Below are 16,887 nucleotides of genomic sequence, written 5' to 3'. Positions count from 1 at the left end.
GGTGCCAGTAGTAAGGGGACCATGCTGAACAATTCGGCTCTGGTTTCATGTCAATGTGACTTGTGGTTATATAGGAACAATTGTTTTCGAATTAAATAGCGCCACCTAGGGGCGAGTTCCACCAAATTTTGCACAGGCTCTCACGGGGGCGTCCCACATTAATGCTCCAAATTTGGTGTCTATTGAAGATATGACATCATTTCCTGTTTTTAGCGTTTTTCGCAAACATTTGTTAGCCTATAATTGGGACATTTTTTGTCGGATCAAAATTTCCTCTACAAACTTTCATCAGCTTGGTCCAGAGATTATCCGTGCCAAGTTTGATGTCGATCGGACTTGCGGCTTCGGAGGAGTTAATTAAAATAGGTTTTTCAGTTTTCGCAATGTAGCGAAAAAAAGTTTAGGCGGAAATGGGCACGAGATTCAGCTCGATCCCCCGAACGTGTGGATGTATGGTTTTTGATATGCGCCTTCGTGAGCGGGAGATCCAAGCGAAAACGCGTTCACCTTGCTTATAGCGCCCCCTAGAGGTAGAAGTATGCGATTTTTTGCCGCTGAGGTACTCTTGGGGCTGTGAACCTACCCTGTGAGTTTCACGTCCCTCGCAGTTACCGTCTAGGCTGCAGTATCAGTTTTATGTACGGAAGAAAAAAATAAAAATCCTAACGATTACAATAGGGTTCCCAGCTCCGCTGGTACTGGGAACCGCGATGCCTTGCATTTGCGGGTTCCCAGCCCACTCGGGCTTGGAACCCTAATAAATCCACAACCACAGTGTTGTCTATCAGAACAAAACTTGCTATGCCAAACAGGTTGTAATTGCCTGTGCAGAAGCAGCCGAAGTGCTCTAGACAAAGCTTTTTCACAAAGCACAGCTTTCGCATGACTTAGACATGCCTGCTGAATAACTATACCCAATGTTAATACATTATTAAAACACCTTTGTGCTTTTTTAAATCCCTGCTGGCTACTTCCAAAAGCTCCGCATCAGAGGACTACATTAAGATGTGTCTCAATGTGTAATAAAGATTGACAGTGTTGTGACTGCACACTCACTTCCACTCAGGGCTCGGCTGAGCTGCTCCATCTTCTCTTTGGCTGTTTTTAACAGGCGCTGCTCAAGCTATTGTGAAGAAGACAGACGCTGTTAGGTTTTATTGTTAAAAACATCTTGAGAACACTGCCCGACCAAACAACAGGAATCTATGTATGAATGAGGGTAAATAAATTCACAAAAGGTGAAAGCTGACTTCTTTAATGAAGGCATTGTGATGTCTGATTATTGCTGCCGCCACAATCCCCAATCTCCAAAATAGCAGGATAGTATCCAGTAATATTTTAGCTGTACAGAATACAGAAATTCCATACTTTCATCATTGTATAGTATGTAGCATTAGATGGCTATATACACTGCGCAAAGCAATCATGCGAAGCCCGGCCTGTTTACCTGATAGCTGTGCTCATGGTTCTTGAAGCGCGTGTAGTAGTGCATAAAACGGTCGAGTTCCTGAAAGCTCTTGTGCTTCTTCTCGGCCTGCAAAACAGTGAGGAAACACCAGTCGCAGTCAAGAACCTCCTAAGCATGTTGCTACCCCTCACAGAGCAACGTGTAGGAACTCTGGTTGAGAGCAGTCAAAGTAAGTGAGCAGGGGCCACAGGTGAACTTGTGATTGGGACGAATGCAAGTGAAGACAGAAAAAAAAAAACTTATTTTCACCTTTGATAAAGGTAGGCGGAACTGATTATGGATGGCTCCATGGTCAAGAGTCTACTCTAGATATAGTTTATTTGTGTGTGCACATTTGTGCGCTTTATATCTTACTTATGTAAGCTCTATAGACTCAAGTGCTTTCCTGTAAAGAGTGTGTACGCACACAAACAGTACAGGTCTTGACTGTTTGCATAATGTCTGTGTCTAAGTTTGGATCAACATACTTTTGCACCTTTAAATGTGAAAGATAATGAGAGAGTTTGTGGGTTGGGCTGATTGACAAGGAAAGTGATTATCGACGGCTGGGGAGATTACCGCTGATGCACCTGCCAGATTTAATTTATTGAGTGATGGGGCAGAATGTATTTATCAATTGTATAAACAATTTATAAAAATCCTGAAGTGGAAATAAAAGCCTTTAAAGGGGAACTTCACACAATTTTACACCTAACAGTCTACAGGTCTTGGATATTATTACTGCATTGTGAAAAAAGTTTATAAATCCTTTTGTGGCTGAAAAGTCACTTGAGTTAGTGTTGGCTGCGGTTAAAAAACTACAGGTTTGAAAATGGAAAACGTTTGGGGGTGTGGAGTTAGAAAGAAGTGGGCATACCAGACCTTGGTAGTGTGACCCTCATCTCTACTGAGGTCAGCGTCACACACACACAGCCACCAGTCAGCTCAGGAAATATCTGTGAAACGGCATTTCAAACCAAACTCACAAGTCCGAAAGAGGTCCAGTCTGTCCCGAATTACAGCCTGGTTACAGTCAGTGCGCTGCTTACCAGCATCGCAGGCTGCGGGGGAAGTCTGGTGTTGTCGGAGAATTCCAAAAAGAGATTCCAAAAGCTTGTCTATTAAACATGAGAGGCGTCACTCTGTTTTATTTTCGTTGGTCAACTTTTGAATTGAACCTCAAACTGAGTATTTTTTGTTTGCTTACTGCTTACTGGTATACAGAAAGATGGACTCCTAGGAGATTTGAACGGAGATAAGGTGGTTGAATTGTGGGTTTTGTATTGAACGCTTACTGTATAACACATGGTGGTGAACTCAGTTTTTCTTGTGGTCTGTAGGTAGGCCAACCTGATGATCTTATATTTGATATATCTTCTCCACCATTGCTCATAATAATAATTCTACCTAAGTCATCATAACACAGGCTTGAACAGTGTATGTTATATCTATCTAATATTGTGTTGGTCATACATAATACACACTGATTTACTGCTTGTCCATTTTGAATAATACAGAAGGTAAAGAGCTTAAAAATTAATTTCATATTAAATTGCAATCGGAATATTGATAATAAAAAAATTTGCAAGTAGATTATTTTCCAAAATCGTTCAGCCCCACTGCATACCTCTTCAGTCATCTCCTTTGACTGCTCCTCTACCTGCTGGATGACCTCGTAGCGGGTGCAACGATAGTAGCCTCCTGTTGATGAGCTGTGCTTTTTCCACTCCTCCAGACAGATCCAGCAGAAGTCATACTTACACTAGAGGGAGAGAATGGAAATGTTAAGAATCAAATCTGCACTGGTCAGCCTTCACATCAAAAAGATAACCCAATATGATTGCAAGTCCAGCTATATTGGGCTAAAAAAATGAATCACTGCATACCTTTTAGAATTACCATCAGAGAAAACAAGTCATGTTTTTTTCAGCAAGTTTTTAGAAAATCTGTTTGTATATCCTCTTTTCTGTTCTCAAAATCAAACCACAGAAGTCCTGAGTCCCTGAACTTGGGACTCAAGATCTACTTTATCTGTGTCTTTTCTATCTTAGTCTCGTTTCCGTCTATTTTATTGTTTTTTGTTTACAAATAAGAGTTTAAAAGAGGAAACAGGCAGTTGTTTGAACCTAGCGGTGAATCCTCGTACTCTGTTTCCACCAGAAGGCCTCAGACCACATTTGAGATCAGTCCCATTGGGTACTGTAGAACAACAAAACACTTCAGTCACTCCAATCGGCAGCCTATTTGGGTGCAAGTGATTTCACTCCCCATGCCGTAAGTACTTCTGTGGCTGACAAGTTAGCCAGAGCAACACAAAACCCTAAAGGCTGACACCTCAGTTGTCCTGGAAACACCATTCCTACATGACACTTCTGAAAAATCAATACAAAATGAAAGAGAGGGAGCGGGGATGAATGGAAGAGATGCAAAAAGACAGCATGTGAAATGGAGGGACTTAAGATGAAAAAAGTGTGAAGCCAGACCAGAGGGAAGGAAATGGCAGTGAAAAGACAAAGAAATGTTCCTTGGCAACACCAAATCCTGTGTATCCAAGCGACAAGCGTAAAGCCATTTCTTAGCAGGTAATAACAGGTCAAGAGGCTTAGCTCTCCGTGGCCTTTCAGCTTGTGAAAGCTGCTCCATCCCTCCTAAACTAATCTCCATCTCTAGTCAGCCTCTTTAACCAGGATGGAGACAGTAAGAAGGCTGTCACAGTGACAAAAAGAGCCTGGTTGTGTGACTGCACTGTGTTCTCCTTTCACGGCCTGCCATCCAGCGACAGTGGTAGTAACACACATTCAGGCAACATGACTCTGTGTGATTATCAGTCTTGCACTCTTCCTCCACTACTGACTGTCTTTTTCTCTGTATTACTCTCTTGTCCATCTCAGTAGACAGAAGCTGCTTCCTACAGGACTTTCTGGTTTTCCAGCTGTTTGGTGGATTGTTTATGAGCATGCATTAAAAGGAACTTCTTAAAATGTTTTGTGAACATATTTTATGATCGTAAAGCTTGGCTGATAACAGCCTGAATGTTCACCTCCACAGTTACATTTCACCACCTCACTACATCACTACACCAGACCTTCAACAGAACAAGAGAGCATCTTGCTCAAATCTAGAGACAAATGTTATCAGCAATTTAACAACTGTTTCATAATCAATTATTTAATCCTAAATATCAGGTAAGTTCAAGGTGTATATTAGAACCCGACAGACTATTGTAAAATAACACACCTCCCCTGGAAAGTCTTGAGTATTGAGCGAGGAAGAATTGCCCAAAAGTGAATAACCAAGAGCAATTTCATCTAGAGTGTTGTAAATATTTGAAAGTTAAATAGGGAGGATCATCACAAGAATCCAAAGTAGTGCTACAACATAACAAAACATACCCTACAGGAAAATATTTAATTAGCCACTGTTTTTGCTGTTTTGTTTCCACAAAGCTTCTGAAGTTTCAGGGTAGCAGCTTTCTCAGCCTGGGGAAACCTTAAGAAGGTTTACACTGAGGACATTATAATGGCAAGGCATGGACTTTAAACCAGTATGGTGAAGTCATACCTAAAAATGTAAAATTGTGCAACTTTTTGTTTGTTTTAGAAGGGGGGGGGGCTTTTTAGATTTTTTGGAAATGAGAGCGAGGGGAAGACATGCTGCAAATGCCCACAGGCTGGAATCGAACCCGAGGATACAGCTTTAAGGACTAAGCCGTGCACAACGGGCGGGCATTCAACCGACTGAGCCACCTTTGCTCCAAATTGTGCAACTTTTTGTCCTGACCCAGGAGTAATGTTGTGAGTCCCACACTCCTCCGTCAGTAGGTCACATGTACATTTAATGCAACACCGGTGCCAGGGTCAGAAACAAAGCCTCTCTCGCTGTCCATCTCTTCCATCATCCCTCTGTTTCGCACGTTTTGAAAGGGCACTGGTTTGAAAAATGCATAATTTGGACTAACCAGTCTTATTTAATATTTTAGACCTAATTGCTCTTTAATGAAGCTTATTTTTAAGTTACTTATTTATTTAATTTTTTATTTTGATGGACTTGGATGTATGTAGGCTAATGCCTTTTTTTAATTAAAGAGGTGGTATTATGCTTTTCGGCCATCCCCCTCTCCTTTATTGAGTTATATCTCATTTTTGTGCATGTAATAGGTTTGCAAAGTGAAAAAGCCCAAAGTCCAGCCCAAAGGGAGTTCCCATCCCCCACAGAAAGCTCTGCTCTGAACCGCTTGAAAACAGCTCGTCTGTAGTCCAGCCGTTTCCCTTCCTTCCCTGTGACGTCTCAAGGAAAAGGCGTCATAAAGCTTGCCAAGCGGCTAGTGGGGGTCAGGCACGCCCTCTAACCAAGCTAGTCTGAGCGGAGGCCCTTTGATTTTAGTTAAGCCCCTTTTCCACTGCACATTACCAGCTTGACTTGGCTCAACTCGCCTTTGTTTGGTTTTCCATTGTAGAAATGTTGTACCTGTACCTGCTTCCAGGTACTTTTTTTCGTATCACCTCACCTCCATTGAGGTTCCAAGCGAGCTGAGGGATACTAAAATGTAACGTGAAAACAGGACAGACTGCTGATTGGTCTGAGAGAATATTCACTATTCACTACATCATCATTGCGTGCGCCAGACAGGGGCCAGCAACAGAAAGTTTTATATTTTACAGTTTTTGTATGGAATTTCATCACTAAATCCACTTCTGAGAAATTTTGAGGTGAGAAATCAGCTGTGTAGATCTACGAGAAGTGATGGCAGAACAAAAATGTGCTTGAATATTTTCGGAGTTGAGGAGCTCCGCAAGTGGCTGTGGGGGAAGCCTGTGCCAACCCGCGGGAAGAGCATGTGAGGCCGGCCAGCCGCCTGCTCACAGAGCCCTCTGCTCCCGCCGTCACACAGACCGCTGCAGCAACAACGGCAGAGGAAAACACAGCTGTAAGGTTTTCATACCGCTTATCTGTCTTTACATTCTGAGTAATGTTGAAACGTTTTACCTTAAAAAAGAGAAAGCTGTGTGGATCGCTTGTGTGTGTGTCGCATCGAACATTACATCGCGGCAGTTGTGTGCGGAGTCGCTATGACGACAAGTTACGTACTATCTCTGGGTACTATCTGCAATGGAAAACGGAGCTGGGCCGAGTAGAGTCCAGTCTATCAATTTGCGCTATGATATCATTTTTCGGCAAGGCAGCATAGATCGTCAGAACACCGGCAACAGTTCAACGTTAAGTCCTAAAAGACGATGCAACTCCGACTCTGTTTGGGCCTGGAAATTCACAATCACAACCTGTAAGTATGCTTTATTGGCTGTGAATTATGTTTAAAATAAACACGGCAATGTAATGTAACACAGACTGTTCAAGTGCGGAGTTGTTGTAAACGTTGGCTAACACAGCTAAAGTTATAGCTATAATGCTAACATTACGCCCGATGTGAAAGCTACTGAGCAAACGTTCAAATTGTTTGGCCAATTTTAGTTGAAAAATGGTGATTTTTGTAGTGGTTTATGGTAAGATGTGGAACAATTATGTTGTGTGGTTGTGGACTTGTACCATCTGCTAGGTTATGGTCGCAGTCTGAAGCGGCTTTGATTTGGATCACACTACCTTGTTTCTTACGACCCGCCCTTTTCTGCTTCTGATTGGCTAGCAGTAGCGTATAACACATTGGGGGGGAAAAGAGGAGCTGCAGCAATATGCAGTATGAGAAAAATATGGTGTTTTTTTAAATTAAACCATATAAACCTATTCTGGTACCACCCCTAATTAAGATTTTGAACCTGAAAATGAGCATAATACCACGTCTTTAACAATAGTAAGGGTATAAGAGTTAACTCTGCTGACTACTTTCAATAAAATACCTGTAAGATACATGTTGGATCATAGTGTTTGTGTTCTGTTTTTTGTTGCTGTTTAAATGTAGGCTATTTAAAAAACAGGTCTAGTAGTTGTTCAGTGCGGCCAGAATTCTGGAATATTAACAGTCATATTGGCTGTAAAATAAAACAGTGTAAATTCTGAATCACAGGTAAATACAATAACATAAATTTGATTTATTATACCTCACTATATGAAAGTGCTGGGTGTACAGTGGATGTACAGTATTTGACACACAAAAACTATTCTTAGACACACACGCAAACACCAATTCCCACCCTACAGCTAACAAATAATTGGGATAATAAAGCAATCATTAAAAATGGGGGCATGTTTTTTAAGAGACTCCTACATAAAATGTAGCCATGTCATCTACAAATATAGTAGCAAAATTTAACAAAACAATTCACAAGTCTGCCACTGTTGCACCCAAAGAAAATTGTAAAGGTGTCAAAACATCCCCACATTACTGAAAACAGTATCTGGCAAATGATATAATTGCAAATAACGCAGCCTATTTATTTTTATATGACATACAATAAAAACTTCATTTTGCAGTTTTAATAAAACAACAAATGCGCATTATTCTTAAGCTGCTTACAGAGCTTGTCCACTCAAATATCATTTACCACATTTAACTGAACAAAATCCCTTTGCTGAGCTCTAAGCTAACTATGAACCAATCACCAAGGCTGAAATGTGCCCGGAAATCTGCCCCAATGTTTTCAACTGAGACTATGGCTGTTTTTTTTAAAATGTTTAGTTAAAATGTAAACATTAGACTGTCAAATACATATGTGTTCATTTATTTAGTTTTCCTAATCAAAAAACAAACTACTCAAACTGAAAACATACTGGCCAGAATAGCCTCTGTGATAAAAGAGTCACCTCATTACACACTGCATTAGTAAGACAGGCATGTGAACCCTCCCAGCCTAACTTACCTTAGCACATTGCATGTGGTTGCAGCCCTCATTTTTCTGTATTGGGGACTTGCAATTGGCGCAAGGTTTGGAGTTAGATAGCAACCATAAGCAGTTGGCTGCATCCTCGTAAGCTTCGCTCACACCAGCCACTTCAATAGCGGGTGGGGGAAGAACAAATAAAGGCATAATGAGACAGAATGAGAATGGCTATTACCACAGTGTCTAAACAGACCACTGCACCAAGTGGGAAATTGTCCTGCCTGACTAATGTGTATTGCTTATACATTTTTCTAACATCTCTCAAGATGCTCATGCACCTACCCAACACACACACAAACAGAATAATTGGCTTTTATCAAAGCACCTCTGATGTGCCGTTTGAAATACCAAGATAAAACAGAATCTGGGGTAATCGAAGAGGAAGATAGTTCCAAAACAAAATAATTGCTTTTATCTTCGACTGTCACATCAACTGAGTGGCACTTTGGAGTGACTTGCGCCATCTTAAACCATCTATTAGATTTCCCACAGCCCAATTACTGCTTCTAAACATTGCGTACTTTTAAAGTGGGTTGTTCATTTTAATTAATTATTTATCATCAACATGGCGGATTTTAATTGTCTTAGCACTAAACTGTTTGTAATTACTGTGTTTGAGGTCCATGCAATTTAGCTCCAAATAAATAACTTGACTCCAACCCAAAAAATCATCTGTGCAAGTAAAGGGTTTAGCTAATGAACTAAACTTCGTTGTAACAATTTACCACGCAGTACCTTAACACAATTCTACAGGTATAAAGACTAAGTAAGGTGAAGTTCGAATAGATCAATAAAAATGCATAGACTGTACAGTTTATAAATTCAGCTGTAACATCATTCCCTTAAATCCACCCAAAAACTAAAACAAGGAAATGAATGTCAGTACTCACGTTCCTCAGGTCTCATCTCAGTGACTTTCTGTAGCCACGACTTCCAGGTCTCGCAGTCACAGGGTTCATGGGCCTCGCCTTGACATTCCCTGGAATATACGCAGACAATTGGAATGACCTATTCAAAGCTCCCATTTTGTCCCTTGGCTATAAATAAAATTAGGACAAATGATGACAGATGAATGCTGAATCCCACAGTGCTGTCAGAGATGCAGACAAATCTGTCAACCACCATCTATTGGCTATATCTGCCTTTCACCAAATGCCTTACTCATGTAAAGGGAACTATAAAAGTCAGACACGTGTTACATCTTTTTCCATTCATGTCAACTGAACTCTTAAGTAAACCTGACAAGTGACCCTAACTGCCACTTTCAGGAATCATACAGTGTGGTGTGGTGGGGTGGGGTGAGGTATGTAGTATTAGTTGGGGTGTGGTGGGTGTCATGATATGATGGTGGCGAAGCTGTAAGGGCATTATGGAAATATGAATACTGAGGACAGAAGGTGGAGGACTACACAACATCTGGTCACTTCTGCCCTTGAGTATCCTGCATTTACAGTAATAAAAACGATTCATTACTAGTTTCCATTTTGTTGTGAAAGACTTTAAACAGATTTTCTTTTGTCCACCAATCTGCACACATTTTCCATAATGACAAAATGGTTAAACATTTTAACAAAAATATATGTACAAGTTAAATGAATCCTTCAACATTCTGGAAAATGCACTTTATACGCACAATATCAATATCAATCAATCAATCAATGGGTTAGGACGACTTAAGCCATAGCTTAGCATAAAGATTGGTATTGGCGAGATCATGAGTGGTACCTGGTTTTCACCAGGAAGTATTTTCCCTCATACTCTCAAATTTCTTAAAATGCTGTTTGGCAAACCAGGCGGGCTGTCATATACTTTTTATTTTGAAGTGGCTTCCATCTAGCCACTCGGTCATTAAGAAATGGTCGATGGAGTGCTGTTTTGGAGTGATGGCTCCCAAAAGAGCTTAAGAGCTCTGTTGAGAGGCCATTTGATTCTTGGCTGGCTCCCTGAATACAGCCCCTCTTTCCTAGTTACTAGCAACTCTCCATTGAATAACTTTTTCCATTTCACAGTAATAGAGCACCTGAGAACTTCCTATAATTTAAACATTAAAAGAGGTCATTTAATGCTCATTTTTAGGTTCATAAATTTATTTAGGGGTTGTACCAGAATAGGTTAAAATGGTTTAATTAAAAAAAAACACCATATATTTTTCATACTGCACATTGCTGCAGCAACTCTTTTTCACCCCACGTGTTGAAAGCTCCATTTTAGCTACCAAGTCAGACACCTCACTTCTATTTGATCCTTTGTTGAAAGTTGCACATGTGTAGTGCCTAGTTAAGGTGCACTAGACAATCAGAAGCAGAGTAGGGTGATTCCTGACAAGCAAGTTAGTGTGATCCGAAACAAAGCCGCTTCAGTCGGTAACCAAGGCTTTGGTTCAATGTTCCCAAGCCAGCTTCGCAACCTAGACAGGAGAAAGACGTTTTAGAGTTGTAAGTTATCAATTTGTAACAAATATCTTTCATAGGTTAAGTTTTAACTGTGCACTGGTATCTAACATTTGGTTGGGAGGGTGAGGGCGAGGGAAAGCAGCGGGTGAATGTCTTGTCACTGTGTGTGCAGCAGCTCAGTGTGTTTCTCCACAAGTGTTTTTGAGGGCATGCCACACTAGCTGCTAGACAAGCATTAGGACACGTGTTACAAAGTGATGCAGATAGTTTACAGAAGTCAAGGCTGGACTACAACCAAGCTGTTTTCAAACAGTTCAGGAGCAGTGTTTTTTGTGTGAGATGGTAACTCCCTTTGGGGTGGACTTTCACTTTGTAAAGCTATTACATGCACAAAAAGATATTTAACACTAAAGGAAAGAGAAAAGTCCAAAATGACCTCTTTAAAATTTCTACAGAAGTTGTCATTGGGGTAGTGTATGTAAACTAGCAGCAAAAATGTGGCTGTATCCACATAAACATATACAAATATTATTAACACTATGTTACAGATGCTTTTCTGTATGACATTACAAATGTCTATTGTAACAACCAGCCTATCTAACTTCTAATCAAATTGACCATCTTTGCTTTACAATGTTTCGCTTTCAGTAATATCTATTATTATTTATATATGTATTTATATTAATATTTATTATTACTACATTAGAATATTTTGCAAAGCAAAACTCCAAATTTAAACTATAATACACTTAAACTGAGCATAGGATTAGTTAAGGCAGGCAACAAAGTCAAGCTCAGCACACAATCCTAGCACATCAGTTGATAGCAGCCACCTCAATGCCAGCTGATTCCCCTCTTGGCATCCATTGGCAAATTCCATGCAAGGTGCCTTTTAAGCTGCTTTAACTGCCTACTCTTGCTGCTTCCTCTGCAAGCCACCTCTAACCCGCCACCACCCTAGCTCCTCCTTTCAGGCGGTGTCTGAATTCATGTCAATTCTGTTGTTATTGATACTTGCTGTTCTGCCTCAGGCTTTCCATGTATGCACATGGATGGGCAGGGAGGTGTGCTCTCTCCATCTCAGGGCTTTCCACGTAGTCGCGTGGAAGGCAGGGAGGTCCCAGAACAGAGCCATAGTGCCAAACATAACTTAGCGCGAGGAAATATCAGTTTCTTTGATGCAAGTTGTCCTAATTGAACAACAGAAATGTTAGAATTTTCAAATATGAGGTGTAACACTGAATACCCACCAGCAGAAGAGGTGTCCTTTGCCGCAATCAACAGCGGGGGACCGAAGCAGGGGAAAACTAAGAGCATCTGAGGTGGAGGTCCCAGGGCCCTGGGTGTTCAGTCTCACTGCCCTTTCACACCCTGCCACAGGACACCAACGGATTGCTGGATTGTTCTCCACAAATGCCTGTCAACAGAAGAGAGGAACAAAGAAAATACAAAAGTCTCTACCATAAGAGATCAGCTACTTAATCCTTTCCCCCTTGGTCTTAATTTACTTTTTAGAGGTTACAAATGTCCATATACAGGTGACTTTAATAAGAATAAAGCTTGTCAAAACAGACCATCAGTCAGCCAACTATAACAGGTCCTAAGTGCTGCCCTATTTTGTAAGCAATTCAATCTTGACCTAAATATGAAAAAATGTATAATAGTCATAACCTGAATATGATGACTTAACTGAGAAAATGGTCTTGTTCGCATGACAACTGAAACAAAGAGGCTGGTAATTTATTTAAGATTAATGCTTCTTAGACTTATTAATTAAGGCGAAATAAAGGTAAAAAATTGGTCCTTATGTTTGTGCCCTTCCATGTCAGTCAACTGACCTCTATATTCGTTGAAACTGAACTGCAGGGGACATGTGTTAATCTCTGATGGTGAAGATATCATTTCAATAGTATGTGTATATTAACACAGTTAAACGAAATCTGTGCACATCTGTTTCTTCATCTCATTACCTTGATGTCAAACTGGAGGTAGCGCCTGTCCATCTCTCTAGAAACCACACTCTCAATCACTTCCACAGGCACTAGCTGGTAGCAGTCGAAGGCAGGGCAGAAGATGTTGTGGGCTTCACCCTCTTGGATCTTTAGATTTAGAAACCTGAGGAAGCATGCATACATTGTAGACAGCAATAAGGTATACACAGAAAAATGCTGAAGAAGATAAGTGTAAGGAAATTAGTGTAGATACACAGAATTCACAGGCTAAACCAAAATATGACTTACCCTTCCCAGCATGCTCGGCAGAACTCGTGGCCACAGGACATATCAACAGGTTCTTCAAAGACGGAGATTGAAGACATGCAGATACCACACTGTGACGAAAAATAAGAGAGATCATTATTTTGAGTTTCAATTCTAAAAACCCTTCAGTACAATTCATGCATTATTACACCATCCTTTTCAATCAAAGGATAATGTAATAACCCTTCGCACATGGCCTTAGAGACAATAACTGACACCTTTCTGCCTGAAATAAAACAGTCTTGAGAATAGGCTGACTGAGCAATCAGTCAATCTCAGTCATAATGTGGCGATGGGTGGCCTAATTTTAATATTCAATGGGATGACTAGGCCAGGAAAATGCCTAAAAGAGTTGATATGTCAGTGTGGAACTGAACATCAAAGTAAATATAAAACACTGAAGTTGGAGCAATTGCTCCAATTACTATTATCCACCCACCCCCACCCAGTGGAAGAGGCATAGTCTGTCCTGACTGACAGCCAGTTAGCTTGCCAGCAGCACTGACTGGGCTATGGTGTTGTTGGAGTATCACTGAGCTTGTCCATTATAAGAGACCTCATTTGGTTTTATTTTCGTTGGCCAACTTCTGTACTGAAACTCATAATGATTATTTTTTACTTTGATATATAGATAAGAAGATGGTATAGATAAGAAGTAATTTCAAGTTCTTGTGTATTTTGTGTTTCTTGTCGTCTGCCGGTACCTTTTAAATACCTGGTTGTTAATGATTGTCATGTAATACAAGACAAGGGTCCTTAGAGCATGCAAACATTCATGTAATGTTTTGTGTAAATAAACTGAGCATTTACTGATTCACAAAAGTGGCATATACATTTCTTAAGTGGCCGCCTTTAGACCCTGCTTCAGTACATAGCCCCTTAACAATCACTTACAACCAGGTATTTCAAAAGGCACCTGCAGTCGACAAGAAACACAAAATATACAAGCATGTGAAGTCCATCACACTGTATTATATAGTCAGTGCTCAATACAAAACCACAATTCAACCACCATTGAATGAGTCCTTATCTCAACAAAAAACTCCCGGGATAACAAACAAAAATGCTCAGTTTGAGACTCAATACAACAGTTGTTTAACAAAAATAAACCCAAGTGGCGCCTCTTGCATCTAACAGACAAGCCTAGTGATTCTCAGACAACAGCCCGTAGTCCAGCCAGCTGTGGCTCCAGGGAACGGCCAGCCTGGGAGCCAGGCAGTTTGATGGAGGGTTGACAGAGTAGAGGATGGAGTTGGAGAATTAGATTCTGTAGAACGGTGAACTATGAATTGAGGGTTCAGGGGTTGGCAAACTAATCGACTATCACTCTCACGATAGACTAGGCCTCTTCCACTTGTGAGCAGATGCACCTTTTTTGGTTTAAAACACCATCATAGATTCCCTGAGTTGAAAAGGAACAGGGAATGGGAGAAAAGAGTGGGTGTCTTCATGCAGGTTCTGAATATGCAATATGTGTCTGACCCCAATGGATAGGGAAGAGGTGTAAGATTTATAAGTCGTCTGCCACCCCCTGATTGACTAAAACACAGGGGATCATTTAGGTAATGCAGCCCCACTCTAACAACTGCTTAGGGTCAAAAAGTAAAAGAAGTCACCACTGACAGCTGAAGCGACTGAGAGGCAGATACAGTATCCCACAAAGTTATTCTCTCTGCTTCCATGTTTGATATAATTGTTTACTTTTGGCAGGCATGTGTATGATCTGATGTCATATTTGTGTGTGTGTGTGTGTGTGTGTGTGTGTGTGTGTGTGAAGCAGAGGCGTATGTACTTAAAAGGCACTGATCTCTACAGTATGTCCGCCGCACAGCCACCGGCCATTATCAGAGTCAAGTTCTGTCGGCACTGATTAATCGACCAAACCCCAACTCTAATACAAACACGGATAAACATATACATACACACTCACACACACAGGCCTTGTTACAGTGAAGGACAGACCCTAACAAAAGACATAAAGGAGGCAGTGTACTTCAACAATATAAGTATTGATTTGTCAAAGACCTGAATGTGATATAATCAACTGTAACCTTTAAACGGGCCCTTGACTAGACCCAGTCGATTGGCACAGTACAGTTCAAGGCATGCCTTTTCAGAACCACGACAAAAGATACTGTCAGAAAAACGAGGCCTATCATTTCTCATAAAGTAATTGATAAATCAAGTTTGTCACCTTCAGCTATCATCTATCAACAGTTCACACACCGAAATACTCCGGACTGAAACATCCACCGAAGGAAAAATCATCATTCATCCAAAAAGATTCTGTCTTCTAACACTACTCCTTTTAGAAACTGAAACGGTCTGATTTTCCCCAAAGGTAACAATGTAATTTCAAAACCTTTCAGGTCCCTGGTCATCAATGTCAAGTGACAAAAATATTAAACAAACTGCTAATGCATAACTTTTTTCATATCATGAATTTACTTAAAGGATAAGCTTTCAATCATTACTGTGTAAATACATTCTCAAATACACATAATGACTGAGGAAATGCTACTTTTATGCTTCTAGTGACTTTCCAATGTGTATGTACAATTTGCAGTATTCACTGCAAACACTGCAGTGTGTAGAAGAGTCACATTTAGCATGTTTAAAAGCACATTTGCTTAGGCCATGCACCAATTAGAAGACAGGACAGCAGACTTTGCTCCTGACCTCTTCTGGGACACCCTGATTGTTATCAAACACACTTGATACCTTTATTGGCAGTCTTCTATAGTGAGTGGTCGAATAAGACAAATTGTACAACAGTATAAAAGGACATCTCACGTTACCTGGACTAATTTCCATCTTGACAACTACTCACAAAGAAGACTGCTGAAAATGTGAAGCATGTTTGATAATTAGCGGGAAACCCCAGACATGGTCAAGATAATGGGAGGGCAATTAAACAGGGGGGTTATGCCAAACCTCTTTCAGCAGCAGGTCAACAGGGCCCCATAATGATATTGTAGACGTGCATATTCAGTAAGCACAGCTGTGGAAAATACACCTTCTATGAGGTTTGGACAGCACACTTGCATGTCTATGATTCATGAGAGCTGTAGTTGTTGGAAGCTAATGAAATATTTGTTGAAATTACAAGGTGCTAAAATGTTACTTAGCAGACAGTACTTGACTTTAGCTGTAGAGAGGAAACAATTAGCAGACAGCTACGGTGACACTTGTGTATGCAACCTTGCATAAACATGAACGTGAGTTAGCCAGTTCAGTATTTCCCTATGCTCTGTGAATTCAGCATCCCATTAAGGGAGCAGCATGATAAGCATGACAATTCCACACTGAACAAACAAATCTGGAGGTCTCTGTGGTTTTATTACTAATTCCTTCATGTTCGGCACAGAGGCAAAAGGTGGCAATGAAATGTTCTTTCAACTTATTTTGATTGGTCCTACTCATTGACCTATGGACAGTTGAATTTTATATATTAGATTTTTTAAATAAAAGTATTTAAATATTTTCTCAAGTTCAGAGCTTGCCTACTCCACCATTACTGTCGGTGTAGATTAATGCACACTTATTTTCCCAGGAGTGGAGGATGTCCTGTTGTTGTGTTTATGTTTGTGGGGGAGACCACTGGAATGAATAACAATGAATGCTAGCAACATTATGCAGAGAAATAATGCCACATAATGCAGAAAAACAGGTGTGGCAGTGAAAATTTAAAGAAGCAGAAACACTTCAGGATATCTGTGGCACCATAGGGACTTGATTTAAATAAACATTGGTGTACAGTTTTATGGGTACACTGCCAGTTACTATTAGTCTGTGCGCTTCCACACTGGCTTTATCCTCTGCCTCTGCTAGCAGCTTCTTGGCCAGGAAAACACGCTGCTCCCTGGGGCTACTCATCCTCTGATGGCTCTTCACTGGTAAGTACAGTTAAACGATAGACTTGAATTGAATGTGATGTTCTCATCTACTGCAACTGC

At 40.6% G+C, this 16,887-nt stretch overlaps 1 protein-coding gene across 1 annotated transcript in view; it reads right to left on the bottom strand.

Moving 5' to 3' along the window:
- The window catches only part of LOC119897912 (ankyrin repeat and IBR domain-containing protein 1-like), a 42,156-nt gene that overhangs the window by 11,331 nt on the left and 13,938 nt on the right, over window positions 1-16,887 (bottom strand). The window contains exons 7-14 of the mRNA XM_038711949.1: window positions 12,914-13,002; window positions 12,644-12,788; window positions 11,924-12,090; window positions 9,171-9,259; window positions 8,260-8,390; window positions 3,075-3,209; window positions 1,448-1,534; window positions 1,057-1,123 (exon numbers count right to left, since the gene is read on the bottom strand). Of these exons, the coding sequence (XP_038567877.1) occupies window positions 1,057-1,123; window positions 1,448-1,534; window positions 3,075-3,209; window positions 8,260-8,390; window positions 9,171-9,259; window positions 11,924-12,090; window positions 12,644-12,788; window positions 12,914-13,002 (910 nt within the window). The remainder of the gene's footprint in view (window positions 1-1,056; window positions 1,124-1,447; window positions 1,535-3,074; window positions 3,210-8,259; window positions 8,391-9,170; window positions 9,260-11,923; window positions 12,091-12,643; window positions 12,789-12,913; window positions 13,003-16,887) is intronic.

This window comes from Micropterus salmoides, unplaced genomic scaffold (genome assembly GCF_014851395.1).
Source record: "Micropterus salmoides isolate LMB-PRFRI ecotype aquatic unplaced genomic scaffold, ASM1485139v1 Ms_hic_scaffold_11, whole genome shotgun sequence".
Taxonomy (NCBI): Eukaryota; Metazoa; Chordata; class Actinopteri; order Centrarchiformes; family Centrarchidae; genus Micropterus; species Micropterus salmoides.
The sequence above is the reverse complement of the archived record's forward strand: the minus strand, read 5'-3'. Positions and strand labels throughout refer to the sequence as shown.